Consider the following 25,883-nt stretch of genomic DNA (forward strand, 5'->3'; position numbering starts at 1 on the left):
GAAGTAGTTCAAAATGTGATCAAAATGAAACAGTGCATAAAGAGAAAGAAAAAATTGAAAGATTTAATAAATTCTACAATAGTGCCAAGATATGTATATCGAGTAAGTATGGGTAGAAAATATGTTTTTAAATTAAGTATAAACTTTCAAGTAGAAAATTTCCAGATCGAATAATTATACAAAGAATTCTGTTTTAGACGACATGTCCAAGTGAATTGCTTCATTCTTGTACATTTCAATGGTCTGTAACAAAACGATAATCTTGTAAGTATTATCAGCTACTAGAAAAAAAAAACGAGCTTGACACGTTGGTGAAAAAGTACGAAAATAAATATGCGTCACTCACACGCGATATCAACGATTGATTTAGAAGAAAGATATGCAATTTATCGATTATCTTGTTCTTATGATCAAAAAAAATTAAGAAGTCAGTTTTTAAAGTAAAATTATGAAGCATTACCGCGTTAATATTGCCATCTAAGTCTGCTACTTGTTTTTCGTGAGAAGCTTTCAATTTTTCTTTTTCACGGCCTTGCTTGATTTGCACAGTTTTCCTTTCTTGCATAAATTTCTTCGTATTTTGTTCCTTCTTCTCACGAAGTCGACGATCCTTGTCTCCTTTTGTCTTTAACGCTTTGTCGTTCATTACTTCTTTAGCCGTTTCCACAGATACTTTTACCTGATTCGCGTTCATATCTTTAATATCTCTGAGAAGAAAGAAAAAGGATATTATTGTAGGAATAGCAATTTTGGACAACTAGTTGCATTACTAGTTGCGAGTTTCAAGTAAAGTAAGAGTGCAAAGGTAGTTGTCGCCTAAACTTTCCGATGAACGTAAAAAACAAAAATTGATTGCAAAATGTACGGACAATGTGTAGCTGAATTGTTTTGTATTGTGCTGTACTGTTGCAGCTTACAGTTGTTTTAGTATATCGAATCGTACGTTTACTTCGGTGTTGAAACTGCTTCACACCCCTACCTTTCATCATCCCGAAAATTATATTACCCCGACGGTAAGGAATAATTTTATAAACCAACTATTACATGTCAAGTACAAACTTTGTTCAATTTTACGTATGCTTGAACATTTTTAATTTTACGATAATTTAAGAAGTTTCTATTTTTCATTCTTCAAGCCAAAATTATATGTGAGAAGCGAACGAATAAAAATACTAAAGAGAAATTAGAAATAGAATCTACACACTTGTCATGTTTTGCCTGTAACTGTTTAACCTGCGAGGCCTGTACAATTTCGATTAATTTTTTGAATTCCTCCCGGCCGGCCTCCGTCTGATTCTTCAACATCTCCCATTCCTCTTTTCGTTGCCGTTCTACCATGGCGGACCATTGCGCGGTTTGTTCGCTTATAACTTTTTTCACGTTCGCGTCCTGGAGCAGTGCGCTTTTGCTGTAAATGCGAGATTTGTCATTGCCATGTGGGATTAAGTGCGATAACGACGTTAATCGCGACAATTCGGTAATTTCTAGTTAGCGAAAGTAATGTTTTAGTACACTACGTACTCCTTTCCCTTCACCAATTTATCAATGGCAGCGCAATGATTTTTTTGCATTGTCTGTCGTTCCTTCAGATGCTTCTTCCTCATTGTATCCAGATCCTTCTGTTGTTTTTTCCCCAGTTTGTACGCTTTCTCCTTCTTTAGCGTGTCTATCGTAATTGGCTCTGGCTTCCATTCCTCTAAAAATTTGATACCCGACAAATATTTTATAATTATATATAAATATGGTATCATATAGTCTCACGGTTTATTACACAGAATTAACTTACAATTGTTGCCTTAATAAAAATATTTCTCAATTCGTCACAAAACTTTTACAAACTGATTAACATCTTAATAAAACTAACAGTTCGAGCAAACAATTTAATTCCGGCAGCGTTTAAAAATGTTTGCCGGCGACAATTTCAAATAATGGCACATTAAACGTTCGTTTTCCGTTTTAAGTTTTATGAATGAAAATTTGAAAAACAGGGTATACCCTTTTTAGCCTTTTCCTCTTCTTTCTTCTTCGCCTCGGCCTTCGTGTCGGTTTGCTCGATTCCTAGTCCCTTCATAGTTTCGGCTTGCTTCTCTGCTCCTTTGCTGAATCCACCCGGATCAGACAAGGCTGCCATGAAGTCTACAAGTCGAGAAAGCGGACTCGCATCAGAGGCATCGTCATACACTTCTATTTTTGCTCGGCGAACTTGCTCAAGAGATTACCTTCGAATCCATCGGGTACGTAAATCTTTAGCTCGATGTTACAGAACAACATCGGCAGTGCCATGGGAAAATTCGCCTCGGTTTTCAACGAAATATGTCTATATCCAGCTTGAAGGCCGTCCAATGGTAAAATTCGTTGACCCAACAATTTTCCGCTCTCTTCGTATACACCTATGCGAACAACGAATGTCAATTTATGTCGCTGTTGCAGCGTGAAATTGCATTCTTTGAATCGGTGAAAATGTTTAATAGAACGCCGATAGAGTTGGAAACTAACTAATTAAAGACGTGTAGCTAATTTATTTTTTGGAAACAATGATTCTTCTATAGATTAAAGGAACGATAGATGAATTTATTAAAAATTTATGTGCATTAATATAAATCTGTTAAAATGATTAGAGTCATAGAATTACCAAATCTGAGTACAGCCAAGTCGGGAAGTACAACTTTACGGAATAGAAACGGTTCTTCGTTATAAACTGGATTCAATCCGTTCCCAGGAACCATTCGTGTTCGAAATTCTTTCTTAATTGTGTCTGCTGGCAAACCGTACATATCCACTTCAACGTAAGTGCCGACCTTTTTGTCGGACAAGAATTGTCCTGCTATTACCTGACAAGTAGAATTTATCAACGATTAAACTTTTATTCCATCACTCGATTTACTTAATTAATAATGTGTATTATTATTGATTAGTTTATATTATTATTTTAAAGGCGATTAAATTTTTTAATCCGACTTTTAATATCGGTATTAACGATACAGGCAACAGTCGATCGATAATACTTAATAAAATGTTACTCGTATCGTTACTGTAATTGCTTGTACATAGTAAAATTAAATTTTTATTCGAATAAAACAAATCGTTTCACAAATACCCTGCAAAAATATTCTGACAAAATAAAATGTTGCATATGCAAAGTTTACTTGAACGGAACATTGAGCTGTGATAACACCGTCTACGTCCTCGGAGAATGGATCGAAAATTTTATCCGACCTTCTCATAAAATCAGGCTTTAGTAGATACCCAGTTGTTGCGTTATACTCGAATTTTCCTTGATTTAATTGCATAGGCAAATCGGGCGTTTGAAAATTTAACGCAACCATTTGACAGCCAGCGTTCCAAAAGACCTAAACAAATACAAACCTGATTGATGTACCGAATAATATCAATTTTTCCTAGCTATAATTAACGACTTACTTGTGGCATGTAATTCGACGAATCAGCCCTCGTACCTTTTGGGTAAATTCGACTCATCTGACGTTTGTTGTAATTAACAAACTCCACCGCATTCGTTTTCAGATAGTTGAGTGCCGCAGTCTCCGAAAACGAGGACATATTATGATGTATGTTCTTTTCTGCAACAATAATAGCGCTTATATATCTCAATAGCGAATAACGATATATCATTGTAATTGTTACGTGTATGTTGCATAACCGATTTTACCTAACATTAGATCCAAACTCGTAATGCAGATTACATTTTAGTTTTACTTATTAATTTTACTTACTTAATGCATAATTGTCTTTCGTGATAAATATATTATCATAAAAATTCCCATAGTACTGAAGTATAAAATTAAAATAAAAATACAAATACGAGAATCAATGATACTATTCGTTTGTTGATACAAGATATGGCGAATGCGATGATAAATCGTATGCACATACATAAATTGTACTTACTTTATCAAAAGCCTGAAATATGAATATAACGCTTGTATGTTAATATAAATGAAAAGAAAGTACGTTTTACATACTTTCCGCAGTTTCGAAACTTTGAAATTTCACTGGCTGTGCGTAATTAATCATAGAAGAGAGCCATGGATGACACGCCATCGTACTGCCGGTATATTGAACTGGAGGCGCTTCTCCTTCAGCACCCCCTTCACCTGGTGCAGCACCTTCAGCTGGTGCAGCTTCGGGTGGTGGTTCCTCCTAAAATGTTATCAAGATTTTGTTTTCAAAAAAAGACGTGCTGTATGACATGGCTGTGCGGTACGCTAATAATTTAGGAACATGATTTTCAGAAGAAAATTTTCTAAATAAAATCTGGTAAATTTTAAATAAATTATATCTTAGTTATATTCTAATAGAGGTGGAAGGAAATTTTTAAATAAGCGATAAACATAGTCATAGGGACACCTTTGGCGGTTCCGGTGGTCCAGAAGGTGGTGCGCTGGGATCCTCCACTACTTCGTCTTTCGCCTCGAATTGCCCGGAGCGGAATAACTCGAGCTCCACCTTTTCTACCTCCGGTTTCAGTCTTTTATTCTTGATTAATATCTTTCGCTTCAGTGCACTTGGTGGTGGAAGTGGATGCCCGGGTTCAAGCTGTGCCATTTTATTTACGATTACAAAATAAACGTATTTCTCGCGGGACATTCATCCGTGCGATAAGCACGCTTCTCATATTTTCATTTGATCTGTTCCCTCTGAATCGGGTAAACTCGTATTTTCCAGCGGGCGTGTTAAAAATTTATAAAATTCTGCTGCTACTATTACTTGTCCGTTCGCGAGGAAAAACGCGAGTTTATCGAGTCGCACGAAATACGAATGGGAAAATGTTTTCATAAATTGAGACAACAGGAAATAGACAATTACCGACTTTCGTTTGTCGAACAAATTCTTTAGTATGTTATTCGAGATAACTTCTAATTCAGTATGTGGAAACGAAATTATTTACGATTTTATAAATATAAGCTATATGCAAGAAGAACTTGTTAAATGCGTAACAAAGATTTATCTTTCATATGATATCGACGATATTATATATTACTGTTTTATTCAGCGTCGTGTTAAGAGATTCAAGAAATTTAAATCCGAGTATCACATACCGGATAATCTTTCAGAGGCTCTTTCAGTAGCAAGTCACCTAATATTTCATCGCAGTATTTGGCTAACTTATATTGCTGTTTCAGGCAGCAATGATTTTCGAAACTTAGAATTATAGGATACTCCGATGTGACGAACGCTGTGTCCCTTAAAGCGTATATGACATCTTTGAAAAGGATATCAGTACACATAGCTTTGCCGTGAGTTATGATAGGCTCTTCGTCTTCTCCTTTCCCATCCCAACAATCGAGCTCTACACATCTGCCGGGCAACATATTTCATTATCCTTTCTCAAATTGTCCTTACTCCCTCGATAACTTTATCAAATATCAAAAATTTCTCCAACTTACACAAAAAACAGCGTGATCGTTATCATTTACAATATGTATCGTCAAAATTACGGAAATCATAGAACAATTGTCCTACATATAAGATGTAAAGCATTGTATTTAACATGCAAATAGTCCTTGTAATTTTTAAATATTTTTGCCATTAATTTTTAATCATAATGAATCAAATACGTTTAAAATAATAATAATCACAGCAGAATCTTTTATATAAGCAGGTAGAAATTAATTTTTCCTACATAACTAGAGTCAAAATGTAAAATTTGTACAAAAGATTTAGTCTGATTTAATAAACTCTACAGTTTAATCTGATGTTTTTAAACATTGATGATTTATCGATACGAATAAAATTTATATCGTTTGTATTAAGAATTTCTAATAATATCCAACTGTCATTGAAATTAAAAATTAAAAAAGGACCTAGCGTGCCTGAAATGTTATAAATTACTAATATGTAATAAATTACTAATGATTAATAATTACCTGCAACCAGCTAACAAGACTTGTCTGTACATCTCAACGGTACTTTTACCACCGATTTGTCTGCCACTCAGATAAGTATTGTGACTGGAATTAATATAATAATGGGCAAGAGGTTGATCCATGTCCATCCATTCTTCCAATTTGTCCAAAAATACAGGTGCATTTTCATCAGACATTAGGTAACGAATGAAACCCTCCTTGGTTAAGGACTCTACATACGGAAATAAAGAAAATAAAAATGCATCAAATAAATATTGCGGAAGAAGGAAAAATTAAAAAATAATTTGTAATCATATATATATACACACATTAAACATTTAAAATTATATATACATAATAAAAATATAAATAGTAATAACTATAAATTAAAATAATTATAAATAAATAAATATAAAGTTATATGTACTTTTTCCTGCTCGTCTGATCCTCTAATCGTACTTTAAACAAATTCATTAAATCTAGATTTATTAATGTTTATTGCCACACTGTATCAGTTTTTAATATTCCAAACGATAGGATTAAAAATACAAAACACAACTCCAATGTATGCATTTCATAAGAAAGAAAATACCTAAATATCAATGGCATTTTATTTTGTAAGTGACTTTGTAATAAATCGTAGTTCTATATATCTTCGTGACTAATGATTACATTGATGTAGGCTAGATGTGACGTTAAAACCAACTAAAGGAGAAAGAGGAAGGGAAAAAAAAGGAAATTTCGTGATTCTAGAACGTAAATCGTTTTAGCAAATAAACTTACTGTCATTCCTTGCTTTCTCATCTTGTTCGTAATCGTTGATTATTTCCGTGCATCGTTTCTCATCGTAAAGGGGATACAAAATTTCGTTCAGTCGAGGGTCTCTTTGTTTCTCGTTCATAAATTGTACTAACTGACCCAGACTGATCGTATCCGATTTTCCTTTGGTTCTGAAATATACCATTAGTACCATAATAAACGTTATTTCAGAAGATTTATGACGCTATTCGCAGTAATTTTACCTCTATGTAACTAGTACTTACATCGATTGGAATAATTCCTCGATATCGTTGCGAGGGCAAATTTTAAAGTACAAATTCTTAAATTTCTCGAACGTGAAATCCTTAGGCTCAATTTTATCGCTCTGAAAATGATAATATTTATGTAATTAATTCTACTATTTCTTGTCTAGATTAATTTTTATTATTACCGACTAATTTTTACTTGTAAACTTTCTTCTGTTCGAAGTAGATAGCTTTAAAGAAATTATCAACGTCTTGGGAAAAAGAACTTTTGTTCAACTAATCGTTTAACTTTATCGCACGGATGGAACAAGGTATCGTTAAAATTGAGAACCTAGTATTTCTGTTAGTAATGTTTGAAAATTCTATGAGACATAGCGGCAAAAGGTTTAGTTTAAATAAACCGAATGTAATATTAACACGTGTAATATTCACTGTTACTTTAGTCTTTTTATTTTTCACAGCCTAAAAATACTTGACATTGTCTATATAGACTTTACAAGGATAATAAGATTGCGCGTATTGAAGAGGAAGCTTACCTTTCCACTAGGTAAGCCCATGTCTGCTAGCCCTTGATAAACTAATTTTTCTGTTTTCCCAGAGGCGAATGTCTTTGATATAACTTTCACTGGCACTTTTCCTTTAGGATCTACTTGAAAGCTCAATCTCATCCAACTGTTAAACAAATATATAATTAAAATTATAATTTAAACTCCTTAATAACACGCGTATACATCGCCTATATTGAAAACTTATTAAAATTTATAACGATATTCGTTTCGAAATAAAATTCTTAGCTAAGAAAGGAATTATTGTAAATGTGTATTAGAGTGTAAAAGTTCTAGAAGCGTAAAGGATTAAATTTCGTAAACGGGAACTCACAGCCTATTTATAACGATTACGAATGTGTAGCAAGTACTGTAGTAGCGATATAGTATAATTTAATAAAAGTATTGAAAAAGGCTAACAGCCTTCAAGCGACTAGCTAGATGATAATGCAGAGACAATTATATTAACGTAAACGTTACGTACTGCTTCATTAGTTGTATCGTCGGGCAAACATTTGAAGCTTTCGTGTTGTGCGTAATTAACCGTAACCCAACTTGCCAATCCTAGACCAGATAAATGTCCAATTTAAGAAATATGATCTACATTCCCGATTAAATCTAGAGGAAGAATAGCTTATTTTTTTTTCTGTTTTACTACCTTAGCCGTTTTTGCGTCTGCACAAATAACATGCTGATAATGAATATTAGTGTAATCGATACCCGAGCATATAGTTAAACTCTTCTGGTCTATTTCTTCCATTGTCCCGTGTTTATTTATTTTATGGCACAATTTAGGATCCTAAGCAATACAATTAAAACAAAAAAATACAATACAATTAAGACAAATACAAATTATACAGGGTGGTTGGTAACTGGTGGCACAAGCGGAAAGGGGGTGATTCTACGCGAAAAAAGAAGTCGAAAATATAGAATAAAAATTTTTCGTTTGAGGCTTTGTTTTCGAGAAAATCGACTTTGAATGTTCGCTCGGTACGCGTGCACTTTATTGTCTCGATGGAAAAATTAAAAAAAAAAAAATTTTGTATTCTATATTCTCGGCTTCTTTTTTCGTGTAGAATCACCCCCTTTCCGCTTGTACCACCAATTACCAACCACCCTGTATACACGGATGATTTAGTATGTATAAAAAATCGATTAGATATTATACAACCCTTTTGGATACCTTAAACAAATAGTTGTCGTATTATTTACCTTTGGCGTGCCACCATAACGAATATCACTCACTTGAGCCAGTTCTATTACATCGCCGTCCTGCGTAAAAAGATTTATGATTGAAAAATATTTATTCGAACGAAATATCATTATGTAAAATAAATATAATAGTCAGCTTGTGTTTTCTCTTCTAATATTATTTCTATTTTCTTACTGCATATCCAATTTCATAAAAGAAAATATTTTTTCATAATACTCGAGTCTTATCTCGAAATGGACAAGTATCTATGCAAAATTTGTGTTTTGAAACACAATAGGGACAGATAGTGACTTGGAAAATCTACCTTGCCGTCGCTCTTCCAATAGATAAAAAATCCATATTCATCGACTTTAAATAAGCAGTTTGGTTCGTATTCGGTGTTTTCCTTGTCTTCGAACCAGCGATCGAACGTTGAACCATTTCTCAAAAGTTCCGGTACCTCGATTCGCCAATTGAATTCGAACTTCTTTGTCATGTTGCCGACTTTTCCGGTTTGTCGACGAAGTGATCTAGCTTCTGATTATTTTGAAGTGAACTTGGGATGGTAGGAGACTCGAATGGCTCGATTCTGTCGCGAAACAGTGCACGAAGGCTCATAATGCGATTAGGCAAATCCAATTTAGCATTATATGAGGATTCGCTCGCGACTGTGTAGGGAGATCGTCGCGTAACAGATTTTTAACTTACATAAGATCGATGCATCGGATTTTGTAAACATCAAACACAACGAAATGCATCAAAAACCAATTCTACTATCTTATAAACAGAAAAGGCAAAAGAACGGAAATAATTCTTAATCAATTCTTAAATAGTTCTTAATTCTACCTTACGGATAGAGCGTTTTTAAAAATAAGGACGATAATACATAAGACTCTTAATAATAAATTCTTAACAAGATTATCGTAAACATGTTTGAAAGTAATGGTAACGTGGGAATAGGATAATTTATTATAATTTTGAACAATTACAAATTAATGTGTTCGATGTGTTTTTGTAATTGTCAACTTAGTTTTGTACACTACTTTATTGTCTTTTGAATTTTGTACACGACGCATCACGCTCGACGATATTTATTCTTATCACGTGTACAATCACGTTATTAACAAGCTTACGCAGTCATTCCTTGTCGTCTTCGCTTAATAGTCGCTTCTGGCGGCGCTACTTACCCAATAAAATGAATAAAATGTACAATTACGACAAAACGTTATCATTTGTACTCATTATTGTTTAACATATTCCTCTAAATATACGTCTATCGTTAATCGCAGTATATTAAACGATTATTATTTTACCTTTTCGGTGCGTTTGAGTCGTATCTTATCAAGGTACCCTTCTATTATGAACGATGTTAAGTCGAACGATGATGTTCTTATTATTACGTAATAGGAATGATTAACGATGGTAGTAACAGTGCTCTGTTTCGACTAACAATTCAACAACAAGTATGCGAATTAATAATGTAAATTATGTAAAGTATGATGAAATATCAAATGTCTTTATGTATACAAAGCAGACAAAAGTTTGTAAAATACAATAATGTGTCTCTACGCTGTTAGATGCAACTACAATTTTTTCTAACAGTGATTTTTCTTATTCTATCCTACCGACATGGTATTATATTATATTACATTCAATTTATTGCGCTTTACATTCATTATCAGTCCAATCTAAATAACTAAATATCGATTGATTTTAGAACGTCATGTAAAAATATGAAGCGATCCTAAAAGCTATGGAGTATAGTGTTTTTCATTTAAGTCAACAGAAAAACGAACAAAAACTAATATTGAATTAATTAATTATTGCAACAATACGTAACCATATTCATGGTAACTTACTTACTACGTGGTAAATACTTTCGGTTTGTTATGTTGTGCACATTTCTTTATTCACTTTACGATCAGCATACACATAAATGATATCGATTTAGTTTTTATATGGATGTATGAAAAAGTTCTCATTTCAAAATGACATATTAAAATGTGAAAGCAGAATATGCACTTGAATGTTTTCAGGAACGTGAGTCAGTTTCAATATCGTCCTCCATCAGCTTTGTGGAGTATCATAATTTTCTTTTCAATAGAAAATGAGTAATATAGTGTTTAAATGTTATCGACGTTACACGATATTTTGTTTTGACCAGTGAAATACAAAGTGCAGGCCACAAAATATTTGTAATACGAATGTTACATTTCAGATATACGTATCCAATTTTCCAAGATATAATTTAAAGAAAAAAAAGGGAAGAAAGTGACGCTATATATCGTAATATCGTAAATTTACTGGTAAATGTGAATGAATGTATTTAATCTTATCACAAATTCACTTGTTTGCTAGAGTATAACGTCAACGTTGGTAGGTTTGAGCAAAACAATACTATTCTACTTTAATCGTTTGTTTACCGTAAAACCATGTATCCAGCGGCCGCGCTAAGTGGCTCGCGAATGTTCACGAGCCTCTTCCGTGGTTGGTGGATGCGCGTAGTATACAGAGCGAATTTTCTTTAAATTACTACTATGTATTACCTTCGGCACTAAAAAACGGTTTTACGTATTTGTGACACTTTTGTGCAACTAATGGCAGAAAAAATCAGAAAAAATTACGAATTGGCCAATTTTAATACTCATAAACCATCTTACTTGTTGGCTTTGGTAGCTTTTATACGTTTTACAAAGTTTTATTAATAAACTCACGTGTGATATTAATGAAGAACAAAAAATTAACGGATATCAACTCTATCAACTAAACGCATCATTCATCTGTGTAAACACTTTATAAGACTCGTAATAAGTAATTTCGAATGATCCATGTCTGTCTGAGCATCATGTCTGGGATTTCGACAAAGGAGTAGTGATGCTCAATTGTATCGGACTGCTCGCGTCCTGTTGCTCTTTGATCATGTTGTCCTCAAAATTATGCAAGGACTCGTTACAGTATTCTTGGCCACAAATTTTGCATGCTTCGAAATGCGGTTTAATAGAGTTCCGTAATTTCTGAAAGACAAAGTAGCCAAATTATGGAGAGTGATGGCGCGTGGAATGAAATTTTAATCGGTGGCTCGCGCCATGGTTCGCGTTATCGTACCTCCGCACAAGTGTTGCCGTTGGCTCTGATGAACTCGTAGATAGCGAAAGCGGGAATGCAAATGAGCGAAAGAGAAGCTATTCCCCAACCGATCGCCTCTGCCCACCACGGGTACTTGTATTCGCCGTTGTGGTAGGTCGGTGGTTCATAATCAATTACGCTGAATACCCACACAGCCTGAAACAGAGATTTATGGGAATGTGGTGTGCGGCTGACGGTGAGTTTTCGTACAATTTTAAATTATCACGTGTTTATAACGCTGACAATTGTAACGTTGAGACGAAAATATGAGATGCGTTTCTAGACCGATTTAAATATAATTTCAAAATAGAATATTTAACAATTATCTATTCTATACTTATCAATCTGCATTTACATGTGGTTATTTGTGATGATTACTATTAACATAATCGATCTTGGGGACATTTATATCTATGATTTTAAGATTTGTTTACGATGACAGCTTGAATCGTTGGAAGAATATTAATGTTTCAAAATGAAACGAGTAATTATTACTTCTTAAAATTAATTAAAATGTTGACAAAGAGTTTCTTGCTTCTTGAGCATATTTTTAAAAACAAACTTCAGGAGAAATTTATTTCTTTGTCATAAAATATGACTTACGACTTTATCTTTTAAACTATCTTTATGTAATACATTTTGATAATATATTATTTAAAAAGATGACATTTAAAAAGATGACAAAACCACTCCAAGAAAGCACATGAAATTGTTTTCAATGATTTGTTACGAGTTATCAATGTCTATATATAATTATATATAATATTTATTGTTAGTCATAAAATTGTTTAATGTAAAAGTGAAGGCAACGAAGGAAATCGATACGATTAATTAATGCTAATTTCCATGATTAATTCTTATTTTTATTTCAATTTAGTTTTATTTTTACGGTTACTTGTTCGGATAAATTTAGTTGTTTACTTATTTTTAACAATATCATAATTAACTTTACCATGATGAGAAGAGGTGCAGCGATAAGCCAACAAAACCAGAAGTATGAGGACGGTGCACGTCCAGTCATTTCTTTTACGTTATTGCACAGTCGTCTTACGCCATAACACCAGGATATCGCAATTACTTCGAAGAAAGCGAGAAACATTATCGATATCGAGGCAGCATAGTGGTCTATCAGTTGAAAAAAGTAAATGCCTCCCTGGAAATAGAAACGATACAGAAAATTTCGTTAGTGTAATTTTGATTATTACTCACTTAATATTTATATAACGTTTAAAAAACAGTTCCCTTCTCTGTCATGATAGGAAAGTATAGGTTTTAGAGTTAAGTTTGATACGCAAATTTTCAGAACCAACTTGTCCTACCAATCACGAATGAAATTAACATTATTAATAAAGCATCTTACCTGTGAGATATTAGGCAGACCAAATAAAAAGGATATGACGCATACTAGAAGTACTAACATTTCATGACACAAAAGATGACGTTTTACCCATTTCGGAAAACCATCTTGTATCGACGTTACAACCACTTCCACTATCGCAAACTGAAATTGTCGTAAAATAAAAAAATTATAATATAAAAGGCAAAATTATTCGTGCATTTACTGTCAATCTTTGTGAACTTAGTGTTAATCTTTCACGCTATAATAATTAAATAAGTGATCCCTACCTGACTATTCAAAGAGAGGCAGACTAGCATAAAGAAAAATAACACGGCCCACACTTGCGATGCTGGCATCTTGGCTAACGCTTGCGGGTAAAGAACGAATACGAGGCCAGGTCCTTGAACGGAAATTATGATTTGTCTATAAAATTGTAGGAGAAGTTAATCTGACATTGATTGACACCACCCAGACGAAAAAAATATAAAATTTTTTAGTTATATTTCATTAAGTAATCAATATTTTCACACATCATGTGTTTTGAGATGATAAAGTTTTATTTTTATCAGTAGCGATATGTGTTAAAGAAATATAGAATATTACAAGAAACGGTAATTTCATTAGCATCATCGTATTCGAAATAGTATACATATCACTGACGTTAAAACATTTTATTGAAATATGTTATTTATAACGTAATATTAAGACTGAAATTAATTGCTAAGTACGAGATAGATGTTTTTACGTACCATCTGTTAAAACAGCTTCGACAGACATATTTTGTTCGAGAGCGATGTTGCCGATGGTTGCGAATGAAAATATTCCAACGAGTAGGCTACTGAACGCGTTTATGAGAGAAACAGCCACGCTATCCACTAAGATGGTGTTATGGAACTTGTTGTAACTGGCAAAACATATCATTGAACCAAACGCTATGCCTACAGAATTGAAAATTTGAGCGGTTGCGTAGATCCAAACCTATACACAACACAATAATTTCATGAGAAAGTTGCCATAATTTTAGATTTACGTATGTGGAGTACACAAAATTAAGATTGTAATATAAAAAATGTTATATTATCCAACTTGGCTAATATCGATAGAAGTATAGCTAATGCCTTTTTCTAATTGAACGATTAACAGAACAATGAATACAAGTTAGAGTATTAACGGTGATAAAGATACTCAAAACATGTAAATAAAATGAGCTATATTCTTTGTTAGCTTTAGGCTGCCACGTTAAAATAACTTGGATCTTGCGTGCATTGTCAAGGCGATATTATGGAGTATATTTTAAAAAGCGAAGAAAGAGTTCTTGGATTACCTTTGCGTCGCCAAGCAGCTCCCAACGAGGGTGAAAGAAAAATTGCAGGCCCTTGTCAGCACCTTCAAGGGTAAGGGACCGCATGAGGAAGACGACGATTAAAAGAAGTGGCAGAGTCGCGGTCAGGTATCTCACTTGTGCCGACGATTTTATAGACTTCCAAACGGAGAAATATACCATAATCCAGGCAGTAATCAGGCATGCAACAAGCTCCCATCTTAAGGCCCCGGAATCTTCGATTCCATTACTAATTTGAAGAACTTTGTTGCTAAATTGCCAAAGACAGGGAAAAAGAAACAAATGAATATTCACAATTTACAATCAATTCTATATGATTATAATTAAATACTCTGAACAGTTACTTAATATTGACGAAACTATTCTGACCTGTAGGAATTTATTTAAAAGTCAGAATGACTCGAAATACGTGACCGATAACTAATTTCGTAACTAAAAAAAATTACTCAAAAAATTCTTCGGCCGGCGTTCTAGAAGCGTTTGGTCTTGTTCTATTATCGATGGCACTGTAACTAGGTAACCAACATGCCACAGTGTTCCATGAGTTGCCGCACTCAGACCACGGTTGCTTTGCTCTGAACGCCGCAAAGAAATAATATATGGCGTAGGCTATTATCACATTATGGTAGGTTGACATCAAAAATGATATTACTACCGAAGACAAGCCAGCCCCTGTTTTAAAAACACAAAATCGATTTGTTTTTGTTCGCTTTCTAATATTATGGAAGGATTAGCGAATAATGATCGTGCTACTGTCAACAAATTTCGGTATAAATATTATCTTGCAAATATGTACTGACTCCAAAGAAACGATACAGCAAGTACCCAAAATGATTTCTGTCACTAAAATATTTATATCTTATTTAATCATTTTTTTAGCTTTGAGAGAAAGCGATTGTTTTATTAAAGAGTACTATATCTTTATCATATATAAGACTAATGTTATAGAATTTTATGATAGAAATAAACTGTTGATACGATACCTTTAAATAAAGGACAAATTTGACCGAGAGCACCGATCGGTCCTCGTCGTGTGAATTGTCCAATACTAAGTTCCATGTATAATAATGGTACCCCGCATACTATAAGTATTAGGAAGTAAGGTATCAAGAACACCCCTGAAAAATTTGATAAAAAATATAATTTAACTTTAGTCGGTTGAGACGTTTAAAAATAATTTCAATGTAGTGATTTATAAGAACGCATGCGCCATTTATGGCACATATTATTTTCCTAAACGTATAACGATATCGAAAAATGTTTCAGATACAAATTAAATCACCCTCGTGTTTCTTCTATGTGTCCATCCACAAGAGAACTAATACTAGTTCAGATTATACGTCGATCGAAGCTTTTTAATTTATATCTGAAACTGTTTTTCGTATCGTTAATAGTTGCGAAACTGGTCGATTTAAATGGGGCACTCTATATAAGTTATATTTACTGCTACAAAATAGAAAAAACAGCAGGCTCTCTATAACTCCGTTAATTAAAAATTGTTGAAAACCCTGAAAAAAAAACCTATATATTTCAGCCAAACTTCACAAACGAGATAAAAAATCTATGAGATCAAAGCTTTATGAATTTACCTAACAATTTTGTAACATTCTCTACCCGTATTTTAAGCCAGCGTTTATGACAATGACAATGTTCGTGAAATACATGTTCGTGAAATAAAAACGTTGTTACTAAATCTGCGTGTAATGTGGGATATATTAAAGGTTGCATTAAACACGACTCATACGTAATAGTACTCCTCGTTAATCGTCATTCTGTGGGCAGTAACAAGGTCACTGGATGTAACTCTTTATTCGTAATAAACGACGATCACAGTCCGGTGGATTATGACTTAATTTGGGAACAAGCATTTAGTTCGGCCAAATTGCTGAAATGCGTTATTGCTTTTCACGACAGGTTGTATACGCACGAATCTCGTTTTCAAAATACTGTCATATTTCATATTGATTAGCTTCGTGAGTGGTGGCTCATGCCGCAAGGACCTACAATTTCTCGAACTGAGCAAATTTATTCGCTTCCTTTTCTTAACGAATGCCGTAATAGATACGGAAGCACTTTTCCGTGTTAATGCAATGTTTCAGACAACGAATGTTACTCATGCAATTGATTAGAAACAATTAGACAAAGTTAGAAACAACTGAAAGATAGATGATTTAACTAGACGAGTTAAAGATATTAGAATATGCATATTTGTGTTCTCTCGGAGAAAGGCAGAAGTTCGCAACAGTTGATCACTCTTTTGTCTCAGCGTTCCGAATTCAAATTTTTCTCATTCATTTTTTCTAGGAAATATTTTATAATAAATTTTAAGAAATACCTGTTGTAATATTTCGAATTCATTTTCTACATACTACAGCGATTAGCGTTTCCGGTTGTAGCACTGAAATAATTCGTGTCGTATCATTGCATCTCACGCACATGTAAATTAATTCTACGAATGTTGTATCGTGCTAGTCGAACAAATCAGGCAGCAGTCTGATTTGACTTCGTGATTCACGCTGCAATTTAATTAATAAGGTAATCGTTCTATTGATTTTCCTGCATTTGCGATTTTTAAAAGAACTTTTTAATTTTCTCGTATCTATCTTTGGTCCACTAGTTGAATATTCTTCGTATTTCGTTAATTTATGAGCGTAGAGATAGCCTCGCAAGTTTCAGTATTTCATTCTTTGATCAGAAGCGGATATTTGAACGTGTGAATTCAGCAGGCACTGTAAATATATGTATCTCCCTAAGTAGAAGTGATAACGTTAATTTTCGTCGAGTTTTTCACTCCTTCCTTTTAGCGCGGATTTTTCCATGAAAACGTAAATGAACACCGGTCGCATAAATGCGCCACGAGCCACATGCAAATCAGAATACTTTATCTCGTGTTCTATGAATCTCCGTTTCAGTCAACGCTTTTTCAAGATTCTTTATACCTTTTTGGGAAAATAAAATATTTACACGATGCACAAAGTATGATCTCTTTCACAAATAAAAAATGCCACGCTTTTCTATCTTTATTAAAAACTGTTATTTCAAATCTTGCGCATAAATAAATTTTGTTACATGGATCCACTATAACGCTATGCGATAGGCATATGTATAAATTACATATCTATTTGTTCTTTTTCAATTGTCTTATTACATTTTATTAGTACCTCGTTATACTATTTATTCATATTTATATCATTCGTGGATTTGACATTAAAAAAGAGATTCTAATTAATTATATCCTTCTTTTTTCAGTTACAGATGGATAGTATTTGAAGATATCGATAAACAATCATTCCGTTATAAACGAAAATAACCAGCAATAATCTCTCGAAAATAATTATGTCTAAATGTTAATTTGGTGTTCCAACTTCCAATTTCGATTTAGAGATGCTCGTGACAATTAACCGCATCTTTTGGTCAGCGGGATCGATCGCCGTTTGTTATTAAAGGAGGCATGCTAGTTGGCCAGGTTGAAATCAAACCGTACCACACGCTCTGGTTTTCCGGTCATCCAATTTAACGAACGGTTGGTCGAAATGATACTTGACCGATTATTTCCACCGGTGTCATTGAAATCATTTACGATGCTCGCTGGTTTAGCTACGTTCCGGCAAGGTCATGTATCAAGTTCCGCGGGCGAATTGCTCCATGTCCGGACTTGGTCGAGATGGTCTCGGACTTTGAAAATTACCGGTAACAAGATACGCACTCGTGTTACGGTTTGCCGAACAGAGAGAATGCATGTCCTTGCTCTGAATATGTTTGGTATAATGTCGCGCAAAGAGGGATGTTGCAGAAAAATGGCCGCGAAACGCCCTTGACAGCTGACATTCAGACCATCCGCGAGAATATTTTTATGGTAAACTATCGCCTCCTTTGTCTTCTGCTTTACAATTAGAAAGGTAATACTTCGGTATTTATTAACTTGCTATTTTAGGTACACGTTTAGAAAAAAATGATTCCATACCGCGATAAATATTAAACAGTTCCATACGAACTTTAATTTGAACGTGTGGCATCTTTATTGCCATGGCATAAGATATGCGACATATCGCACACTAATGCACGCCTCTGCATGGGAAGTATGTTATATATTACAGGAGAATAACATTGAGTATATCATTTTCTTTTTTCTATACATTTTCTATATTCTCGTTTATATTAAAATAAAATAGTTATAGACTCGATTCTTTACTAAAGTGAACTACGAAATGAGTACAAAGTTACAAGTACACGTGAAATTTTAAACGACATCTCTCAGGCAGCGATACAAGACTGGAAACTCATATATATTATGTAACGTATTGGTTTAGAAAATTTTTCTTTCGATAATTATTCGTTCGTTCTTTATTTAAGTGTCACGTCTAGCACCAGCAATGACAATACTAAACACGTCCTCTTATCACTGGCACACTACTTATAGCGAGCGTATGTATGTCACAACGATAATCTAGCACGTACAAATTTGTTTTAAACCATCTGCTTGAAGTGTTGTCGCGAAAATAAATACGCGATCAAAGCATATTTCTTATACGTATCGTGCATATTACGAGAGAGGCGATCAAACCTACTTGAAGTAATTGCAATTAGACTTGCCTGATTTTACTATTCATTTTAGATTGTATTTGTTTACCTCGACTTTTACTTAATTTTTTATCGCTATTTAGAAATAGTAGAACATAAATCGATTACAGACTCTACATTACTAGATTTCGACTTGAGTAAAAGTGAAATTTTCTCGAAGAGAGAGAAAGCTTGTTATCGTCCCGAGTGAAATTATGTAAACGTATGCAGATACTCACCACCGCCACTTTTGTAACATAGGTAAGGAAACCTCCAAACATTTCCGAGACCAACAGAGTAACCAATACAAGCAAGGACAAATTGAACTTTGTTGGCCCAGTGTGGGCGTCTCGATTGCCTGTAGTCCCCGGGGTCTTCAGCGTCATCTTCAGCATCATCGAAGCTGGTACACACGGACAGATCATCCTCGAACGATCTGAAAACGGATCGATATCCCCATGTAGATTATTATATAGAAATATAAACTTTGAATGTGTGAATTACATCATTCAGAGGTACAAATCATATAAAATTTTGCAGTACAATCAATCGAAAATGCAGGAAATTGACACCTTTTTTAAAAAAAACAAGATATTTTCAAATATTTTATATAATTTTAACTGGAGAAAATGATTATTTCTTATTATTTAAGAACTATCGTAGATTTTAGAAAGTAGAACATAGACATATATTTTTTAGAAACCGATGCTAAAAATATAATTAAAAATTGTTTATTAATTATTAACAACGCAAGTTGTATATTCCAGTTTAAATTAATATAATCCCCTTTGTTTAACAGCTTTGTTAAAAAAATAGAAATAATAAAGATTGTCTGAGGACAGATACAGTATCTCCATACTATATATACGTATAGTGTTATCATTGAAACAAGTCATATTCTAATTTTAACATGCTATACCATTACACGTACATCGTTAGAAATGTCAAAACAGTTCGAACGCACTTGACATAAATTAGATATTGGAGGGACAATCAGTTTACACAGAGCATATAACGAACGACATTATGCAAGTTTATCAATCTCTCGATATACGTTCCATTTGTCGATCTGAAGATGACATGCCTTCTGTCAAACGCATGAGACATAATACTAATTGACACGATGTTTTACGAACATCCATGGTTAAAAAAGCGATGGAAAGTATTTCGAGTTCTATTTATGCTACATTCAGAAATTCTTCTCTTCTACATACGTCCTTCTATGTACTTACGAAACTTATGACAAACCGGTTATCTTTATCCGTCGTTTCCTCTAGAACCAAGGATCCTAAACCAACGGAGGTTTACGTGTTTGATTTATCATAATAGTTAGGAGGACGTGAAAATTTATCGCGCATTTATTTTGATGAACGCCAACGAAAAAAAGAAAAAAAGAAAGAACGAAAATCGAGCCACGAGGGGTCCTTATTATGATTAACGATCGTGCGAAACAGGGGTACCTACAACCGTAGCGACGAACAACCTTGATACCCGTGTATTATATAAGCGGCAAGAATGAAGAAGAATTTTTACGAGTTTATCGTGTTCATGGTATCCGATGCGGTAGATGCAGAAGCGATGTCGTACTATGACGGTGAGAGTTATGGCAATTGACAGAGCACGATAATACATACGACACACCTGTGCAAATTCCCCGGGCATTTCGTAATGTAAAAACAATGCGTAATGGCTATGCGACCTGCAGGGCAATAATAATAAGTTATTACATATACATATACGTGTCATAACTAAATTACAAACGAAGACACAACATCCATTGCAGCATAATTCCGACGTTGTTTTGTTTGCAGGCACGTTAACAGCTGTAGGAACAGCTGTCGTAAAAATAGAATTCTAAATCTTTGCCTTCTTCGTGTGAAATTTAACCTGCAGGTTCGCCAGACGTGATAACGAATTGGATTAACGATTTGCGCGTAGATTGAAAATCTACGAATGTCGACGAAAGAAAACCGTACAATTACAGAAACTGAATTCGCTCGTGTAGCACTTTTGAAAAATGTAGTCCATGATAAACGAATTTATTCTAGGAAGAATAATAATATTTAAGTACGAAATGCACGCTATTGATCACAGAATAATTAACAATTGTATGACGATTACAATTAATTTTTATGATATTACGAATCCAGTAAATTTTATTAACCGTACATCCTATCCATACAGTAAATTTTAGCGGGAAACAAATCAAACAAAAAAATTAATATTTGGTTAGCATATCACGGCAATTAAGTGCGTTTACGTAAGGATTGTGCATGACATAACTGAAATTGGAATCAATCGATTTATGATATGTAAACTCGTTTATCACGCGTCTAATTAAACACTTTGTTATTAGTATAATGCTTTGAAGTTATTTGGATATAAAGGCAAATATTTTGTCCCTACAGCCGTTTTCTTCTCGAGTATTTCAAATGTTTTAATACTGATTGAACTTAGCGAACCCTGATTTTTAACTTGAGAAAAAAGTTTAAATAGTATCCTACATAATTCTTCATCTGCCGTATTTGATCTCCTAATGGATGATTTGAAAACTGAATTTAAAGATTTGTATGAATTTTATGTAGATAATTCTTATAACGAATCGGACAAGTTTAATAAAATAAACTTAATAAAAAATCTATATTAAACAGTATTTTAAATGTTACCTATTGTTCAATGTTCAAAAACTGTCAATGAAACGTATTAAGGAATAACTAAATAATTCGACAAAAATACGAACTGCGCTCTAACATTCGACCGAGAAATTGACTTTCGATGAGAATTAAAGCTAAATTAATCAAGCAAAATACCTATCAAATTTCATCAAATTCGCTATACGTTAGCTTCAAGTTAGATTCATTTTTCTCTAATCGCAAATATTTGCTTCTTAAAGATAAATACACCCGTTTAAAATCTGCTAATTGCAGGTGAAGTCAACACGGGCAATTAGGCGAGTCGTTTCGCGTTGAATTCATTACCGCGGCCTATAGAAATTTCGAATGTGGAACAGCAATTACGACTCTTTAAACGGACCACTCCGATTTCAATGGAGGAAGCGAGGCAGCTACAACAATATACCGCATGAACACCTACTTATAACAAAAGTATGGACTTACATTGTACACCTATTATCCACTTACGTCTCTGGGACAATACGCTGGAATTGCAGTGCCTGGATGACGAGACCATGCTTTACAAGCAGTTCGGATGTACGCGGCATCTCTTGCCACCGAAATCTTGACTTAGACAAGCATAACAGCTTGGTTTACATCGCCAGCGCGTTTTAAACAATTTCCGTGATAAGAACTTATATTCGCACTGCCTCTAACTTACGTGTTCCTAGATCCGAAGTGCTGTTCACTTTTAACTCGAAATGCAATTTGCTAGATACTACTCGCCAATATTTGTCTAACGAAGAGAAGTTTAAGTACGGGAAGATAACTGAAACGAAGGTTATTGGTTATCGAGAACTATATATCGCGAGATGCGTGTTACGAGCCAACTGAACCAAATGCACCACAGGTCTTACTTTTATGGAGCTGAGTTACCGCAGGAAAAGAAAACAGCGTCTTCTGTTGTTTGTCCTTATCGTTAGGCGGCAAATGTGAATCATTCGAGAACCATGAAAAATGAACATTATTTTTTACTTCTTGGAAGCATTCTGAATTCTTTTGACTAGCGATTCGATCCTTTTTTTTTTCAATACATCGATGAATCATCGAAATGTAACATTTAGTGGATATCTTCCGTTTCCTACATCGTACAATCCACGTATAAACTAAACTACATATGAAACGTATAATCTACATATAACTGCAATAAGTTGTACCACAACGAGATTTTTATTAGCGTAATATAGACGATACATCGTACGATAACTTTTACCCAATCGAATACTTTGTTAAAAACGTTCGTTGGAAAAAGCATGGTTTAAACAAGGTTTAATTAAAGTAAACTTACTTCATCTTTAAAACTATCTCTTTTGCCGACTTCATCCGAGTTACCCCGTTACGTAGAGAAACAAACAATAACAATCAATCATCTCCATCTAACATCGCCAATTACCAATTATCACTGAACAACATCGCAACTATAGAGTAGCTAACAGCAAGATAACGGCTATCTTATCAAACTCCATCAACCTAGCCTAGTCTTGCCGAACCGAATCCTCTTCCGGCCAACGAGCAGTAATCCTCGCTATAGAGCAAAGCGTAAGCTCCGGCAAGCGTAAAGGCATCGAATGAAAACCGCATGCAGGAAGTTGGAGAAGGAGGAACTGCGGAACATGATTCATAGTTCGCTCCTTCCGACGCTTCTCGCCGAGACGCGCACGTTAGATAATGTAGCTCACTTACGGCGGCGGATGTACCATGTTAAGCAGCTCCGACGGCGAAGTGAGAACTCTACGTATCGTGAGCTTCCGGCCGTTGGAAGAACCCATGCCGATCGATGCTAGAGAGCGTATAGAGACGGAATCGGGAAGCGTTCGCACGTGGGTTTGCCCGTTTCCATCAGAGAACACGATCGATGCCCAGCTGGCCGCCGGTGGATGATACTGGTGCTGATGTTCATCCATCGTCGGATTAGATTTCACGGATCTTACGCTGGAGCAGCGATGTCGTGTACTATGCGAGTCGATCCCTCGAACGGATCTAAGTATACCCTGTGGAATGTCGCGATGCAGCCTATTCTCCGTTTGACCGACTTGGTCCCCTGACTTTGATTGTTGAAGTCGAGAGTACGTTTTTTCGTGGATGCTGTTGCTACTGTCGTTTCGAGGGATGGTTTTCTTTATAGTGCCGTTACAGTGCAGGTTACTCGAGCTCGTAGGGGTAATGGTGATCTTTCGAACGGTCGACTCGGTAGCACTTAGTAAACGACCCCTTTCCTCGGACGGTGAATCCGAATCGACGTCGTGATGCTGATGATGCTGATAGTGCTGGTGTTCTATCCTTATCACATCAGGATCCATATCGTCCGAGGTATCCTCCTCCTCCGGCATCGTGCTCATCTTGCGCACGCAGCTGCTCTGCTTGCCGATCACGCTCTGCAGACGAACACTGTTGCCGTGCGCATTCGTCTTGCCCGCGATCGTGTTGTTGCTGTCGTTGCCGTTGACGCCGCTGTTGCTGTCCGTGGCATTCATGATGGCATGGCGATCTAATGGAAGAAAGAGAGAAGAGGAGAATCACACAGAAAGAGAGAGAGAGAAAGAGAGAGAGAGAGAGAAACACGCACACAGGCACACACAGAAGTAGCGATCGAGTCAGTCCAGGTGAGAGAGGGAGAAAGAGACGATGTATGTGTGTGTGTGTGTGCCCGTGTGTGTAGAGAAGAGTCTACACAGAATACTTGCACGAACTTCCGGTAATTTCATTGATGTAAGGAAACGCGAAAACATTCACGGACAATTCGTTAAAAGATTCGATCAGATTTGATTCTTACCTTACACGATTGCAATGAAAAACTGTTCGAGACTTTTGCGCTCTTCATGTTTGTATCACAGTCGCTTGAAATTTCGAATTATCAATTTTTACGATGATTTATTATTACCAATAAAGATTTTAATTACCATACGTGTAATTATTTTTATCTCACGCGATGGGCCCATTTACCAACATACATTTGTACTTATAACGCAACCGTACACAAAGATAAAGTGTATGAAGCACCTTTAATCGCGTCGTATTAAGATTTACCGTGATGATATCAAAGACCGTACGACGTGACGGCCTACAGTCACGACTCAGAATCTGTCGTCTTTCCCCGAAATTTATAAGCACCGAGTTGAATGAAAACATTAGCTCTGAATCGATGCAACGATTCATTCAAAACTAATTCGAACAGAATGTTCTTCTTGTAGCATGCAGTAAACACAGCAAGCATGTAACAAACGAGAAACAAAAATTAAGACCTATACTTTTGATACTTTTAGCGTAAAATGTCACACAAAAATACATATTATGAGACAAAGATACGCGTACATCAACGAAGCTACAAAGATCACGTGTTATCGAGTCAGTACCTGTCAGATCGAAGAGAGCCTCGACCGGATCGATTGCATTCCAACGAAGTCACTGAGATCCATCGATGTACAGAGAGTTGATAACAGGGATACGCAATTGTCCACGTGGAACCGTGACGTTTTGTGATTGACAAAAGTTTCAGTGGTCGTTTGGGAACGTGAAATACGTCCCGGTGGAATAGTCGCGAAAATCGGAACGACCGTTGTCGCGGCTGCACGCGATTACTATACGTCGACGTCGCGTCACAACGGCGTTGTGTATGCCGATCTTGCGTCAGCAGCCGTGACAAACACATGCATGGCTATCGCGTTTTCAATTGACAGTGCCTTCTTGTGGACATTACGAGTACTAGTGATACGAAAGTTGGGACTCGGACCTGACGCACCTCTGTCGGAATCGTTCGTGAGTTTTCGTCAGGCTAACACTCCCACTACATAGCGATCTAACTTCACTACAATTTTCTAGTAGCTGAATCGATCGACCACGATTCTTGCCGTTCGTTGATGTGATCGATGGGTCTTCCAAAGTGCAACGGATGGGAAGAATGTCGGCTTGCGAAGGCGAGCGATGGAAGATAAAGCGGTATTTTACGAATACTATTCGGTAACTTCATTAGAAAAGGGTTCTAAGTATCGTAATCACGACGGAGATGAGAATGACTCGAGTGAATGTAAATAGAAGAGATAGATAAGGAAAAGAAAGTCTTTCAAAATCTTCGTCTCGGTGAAAGTTAAGATCGGACAGCAGTCTGATAATTTAATGTTTTAGAAAATGCAATCGTCTGCGAATATTCTTTCAAACGTAAACGAATTTATAAAATTCAACTGCAAATTTGGTTTCAATCAGTCATCTGGAAAAGATAAT

General features: G+C 35.2%; 2 protein-coding genes and 1 long non-coding RNA gene across 5 annotated transcripts; all 3 read right to left on the reverse strand.

Annotated features, from left to right (window-relative positions):
- Positions 1-39: 39 nt before the first annotated feature.
- LOC126868924 (1-phosphatidylinositol 4,5-bisphosphate phosphodiesterase-like) lies at positions 40-9,224 on the reverse strand. The gene is made up of 20 exons (XM_050624910.1): positions 8,952-9,224; positions 8,647-8,706; positions 8,093-8,233; positions 7,919-7,998; positions 7,426-7,561; positions 6,908-7,008; positions 6,648-6,814; positions 5,886-6,096; positions 5,058-5,316; positions 4,366-4,554; positions 3,981-4,158; positions 3,421-3,578; positions 3,147-3,350; positions 2,633-2,831; positions 2,220-2,390; positions 1,996-2,136; positions 1,522-1,696; positions 1,205-1,408; positions 461-707; positions 40-243 (listed from the first exon to the last, which is right to left on the reverse strand). Exons 1-20 carry the CDS (start codon positions 9,120-9,122, stop codon positions 175-177), a joined length of 3,261 nt encoding a protein of 1,086 aa, XP_050480867.1. The 5' UTR covers positions 9,123-9,224; the 3' UTR covers positions 40-174.
- Positions 9,225-9,566: 342 nt separating this feature from the next.
- Positions 9,567-25,335, reverse strand: LOC126868925 (sodium- and chloride-dependent GABA transporter ine). Of its 3 annotated transcripts, XM_050624911.1 has the most exons (12): positions 25,019-25,335; positions 23,349-24,153; positions 19,233-19,429; positions 15,417-15,551; positions 14,880-15,105; positions 14,416-14,683; positions 13,841-14,069; positions 13,379-13,491; positions 13,113-13,253; positions 12,705-12,905; positions 11,732-11,908; positions 9,567-11,640 (listed from the first exon to the last, which is right to left on the reverse strand). In XM_050624911.1, exons 2-12 carry the CDS (start codon positions 24,137-24,139, stop codon positions 11,470-11,472), a joined length of 2,649 nt encoding a protein of 882 aa, XP_050480868.1. In that variant the 5' UTR covers positions 24,140-24,153; positions 25,019-25,335; the 3' UTR covers positions 9,567-11,469. The 3 variants fall into 3 exon arrangements, with proteins under 3 accessions (XP_050480868.1, XP_050480871.1, XP_050480869.1); XM_050624914.1 differs by lacking the exons at positions 23,349-24,153; positions 25,019-25,335 and adding an exon at positions 22,954-23,298; XM_050624912.1 differs by lacking the exons at positions 23,349-24,153; positions 25,019-25,335 and adding an exon at positions 22,134-22,496.
- On the reverse strand, positions 19,709-22,126 carry LOC126868955 (uncharacterized). Its single transcript, XR_007690778.1, has 2 exons — positions 21,804-22,126; positions 19,709-20,281 (listed from the first exon to the last, which is right to left on the reverse strand). It is a non-coding gene; the product is annotated as an uncharacterized LOC126868955 (long non-coding RNA).
- Positions 25,336-25,883: the final 548 nt, after the last annotated feature.

The sequence above is a fragment of the Bombus huntii genome, chromosome 8, assembly GCF_024542735.1.
Source record: "Bombus huntii isolate Logan2020A chromosome 8, iyBomHunt1.1, whole genome shotgun sequence".
Lineage (NCBI taxonomy): Eukaryota > Metazoa > Arthropoda > Insecta > Hymenoptera > Apidae > Bombus > Bombus huntii.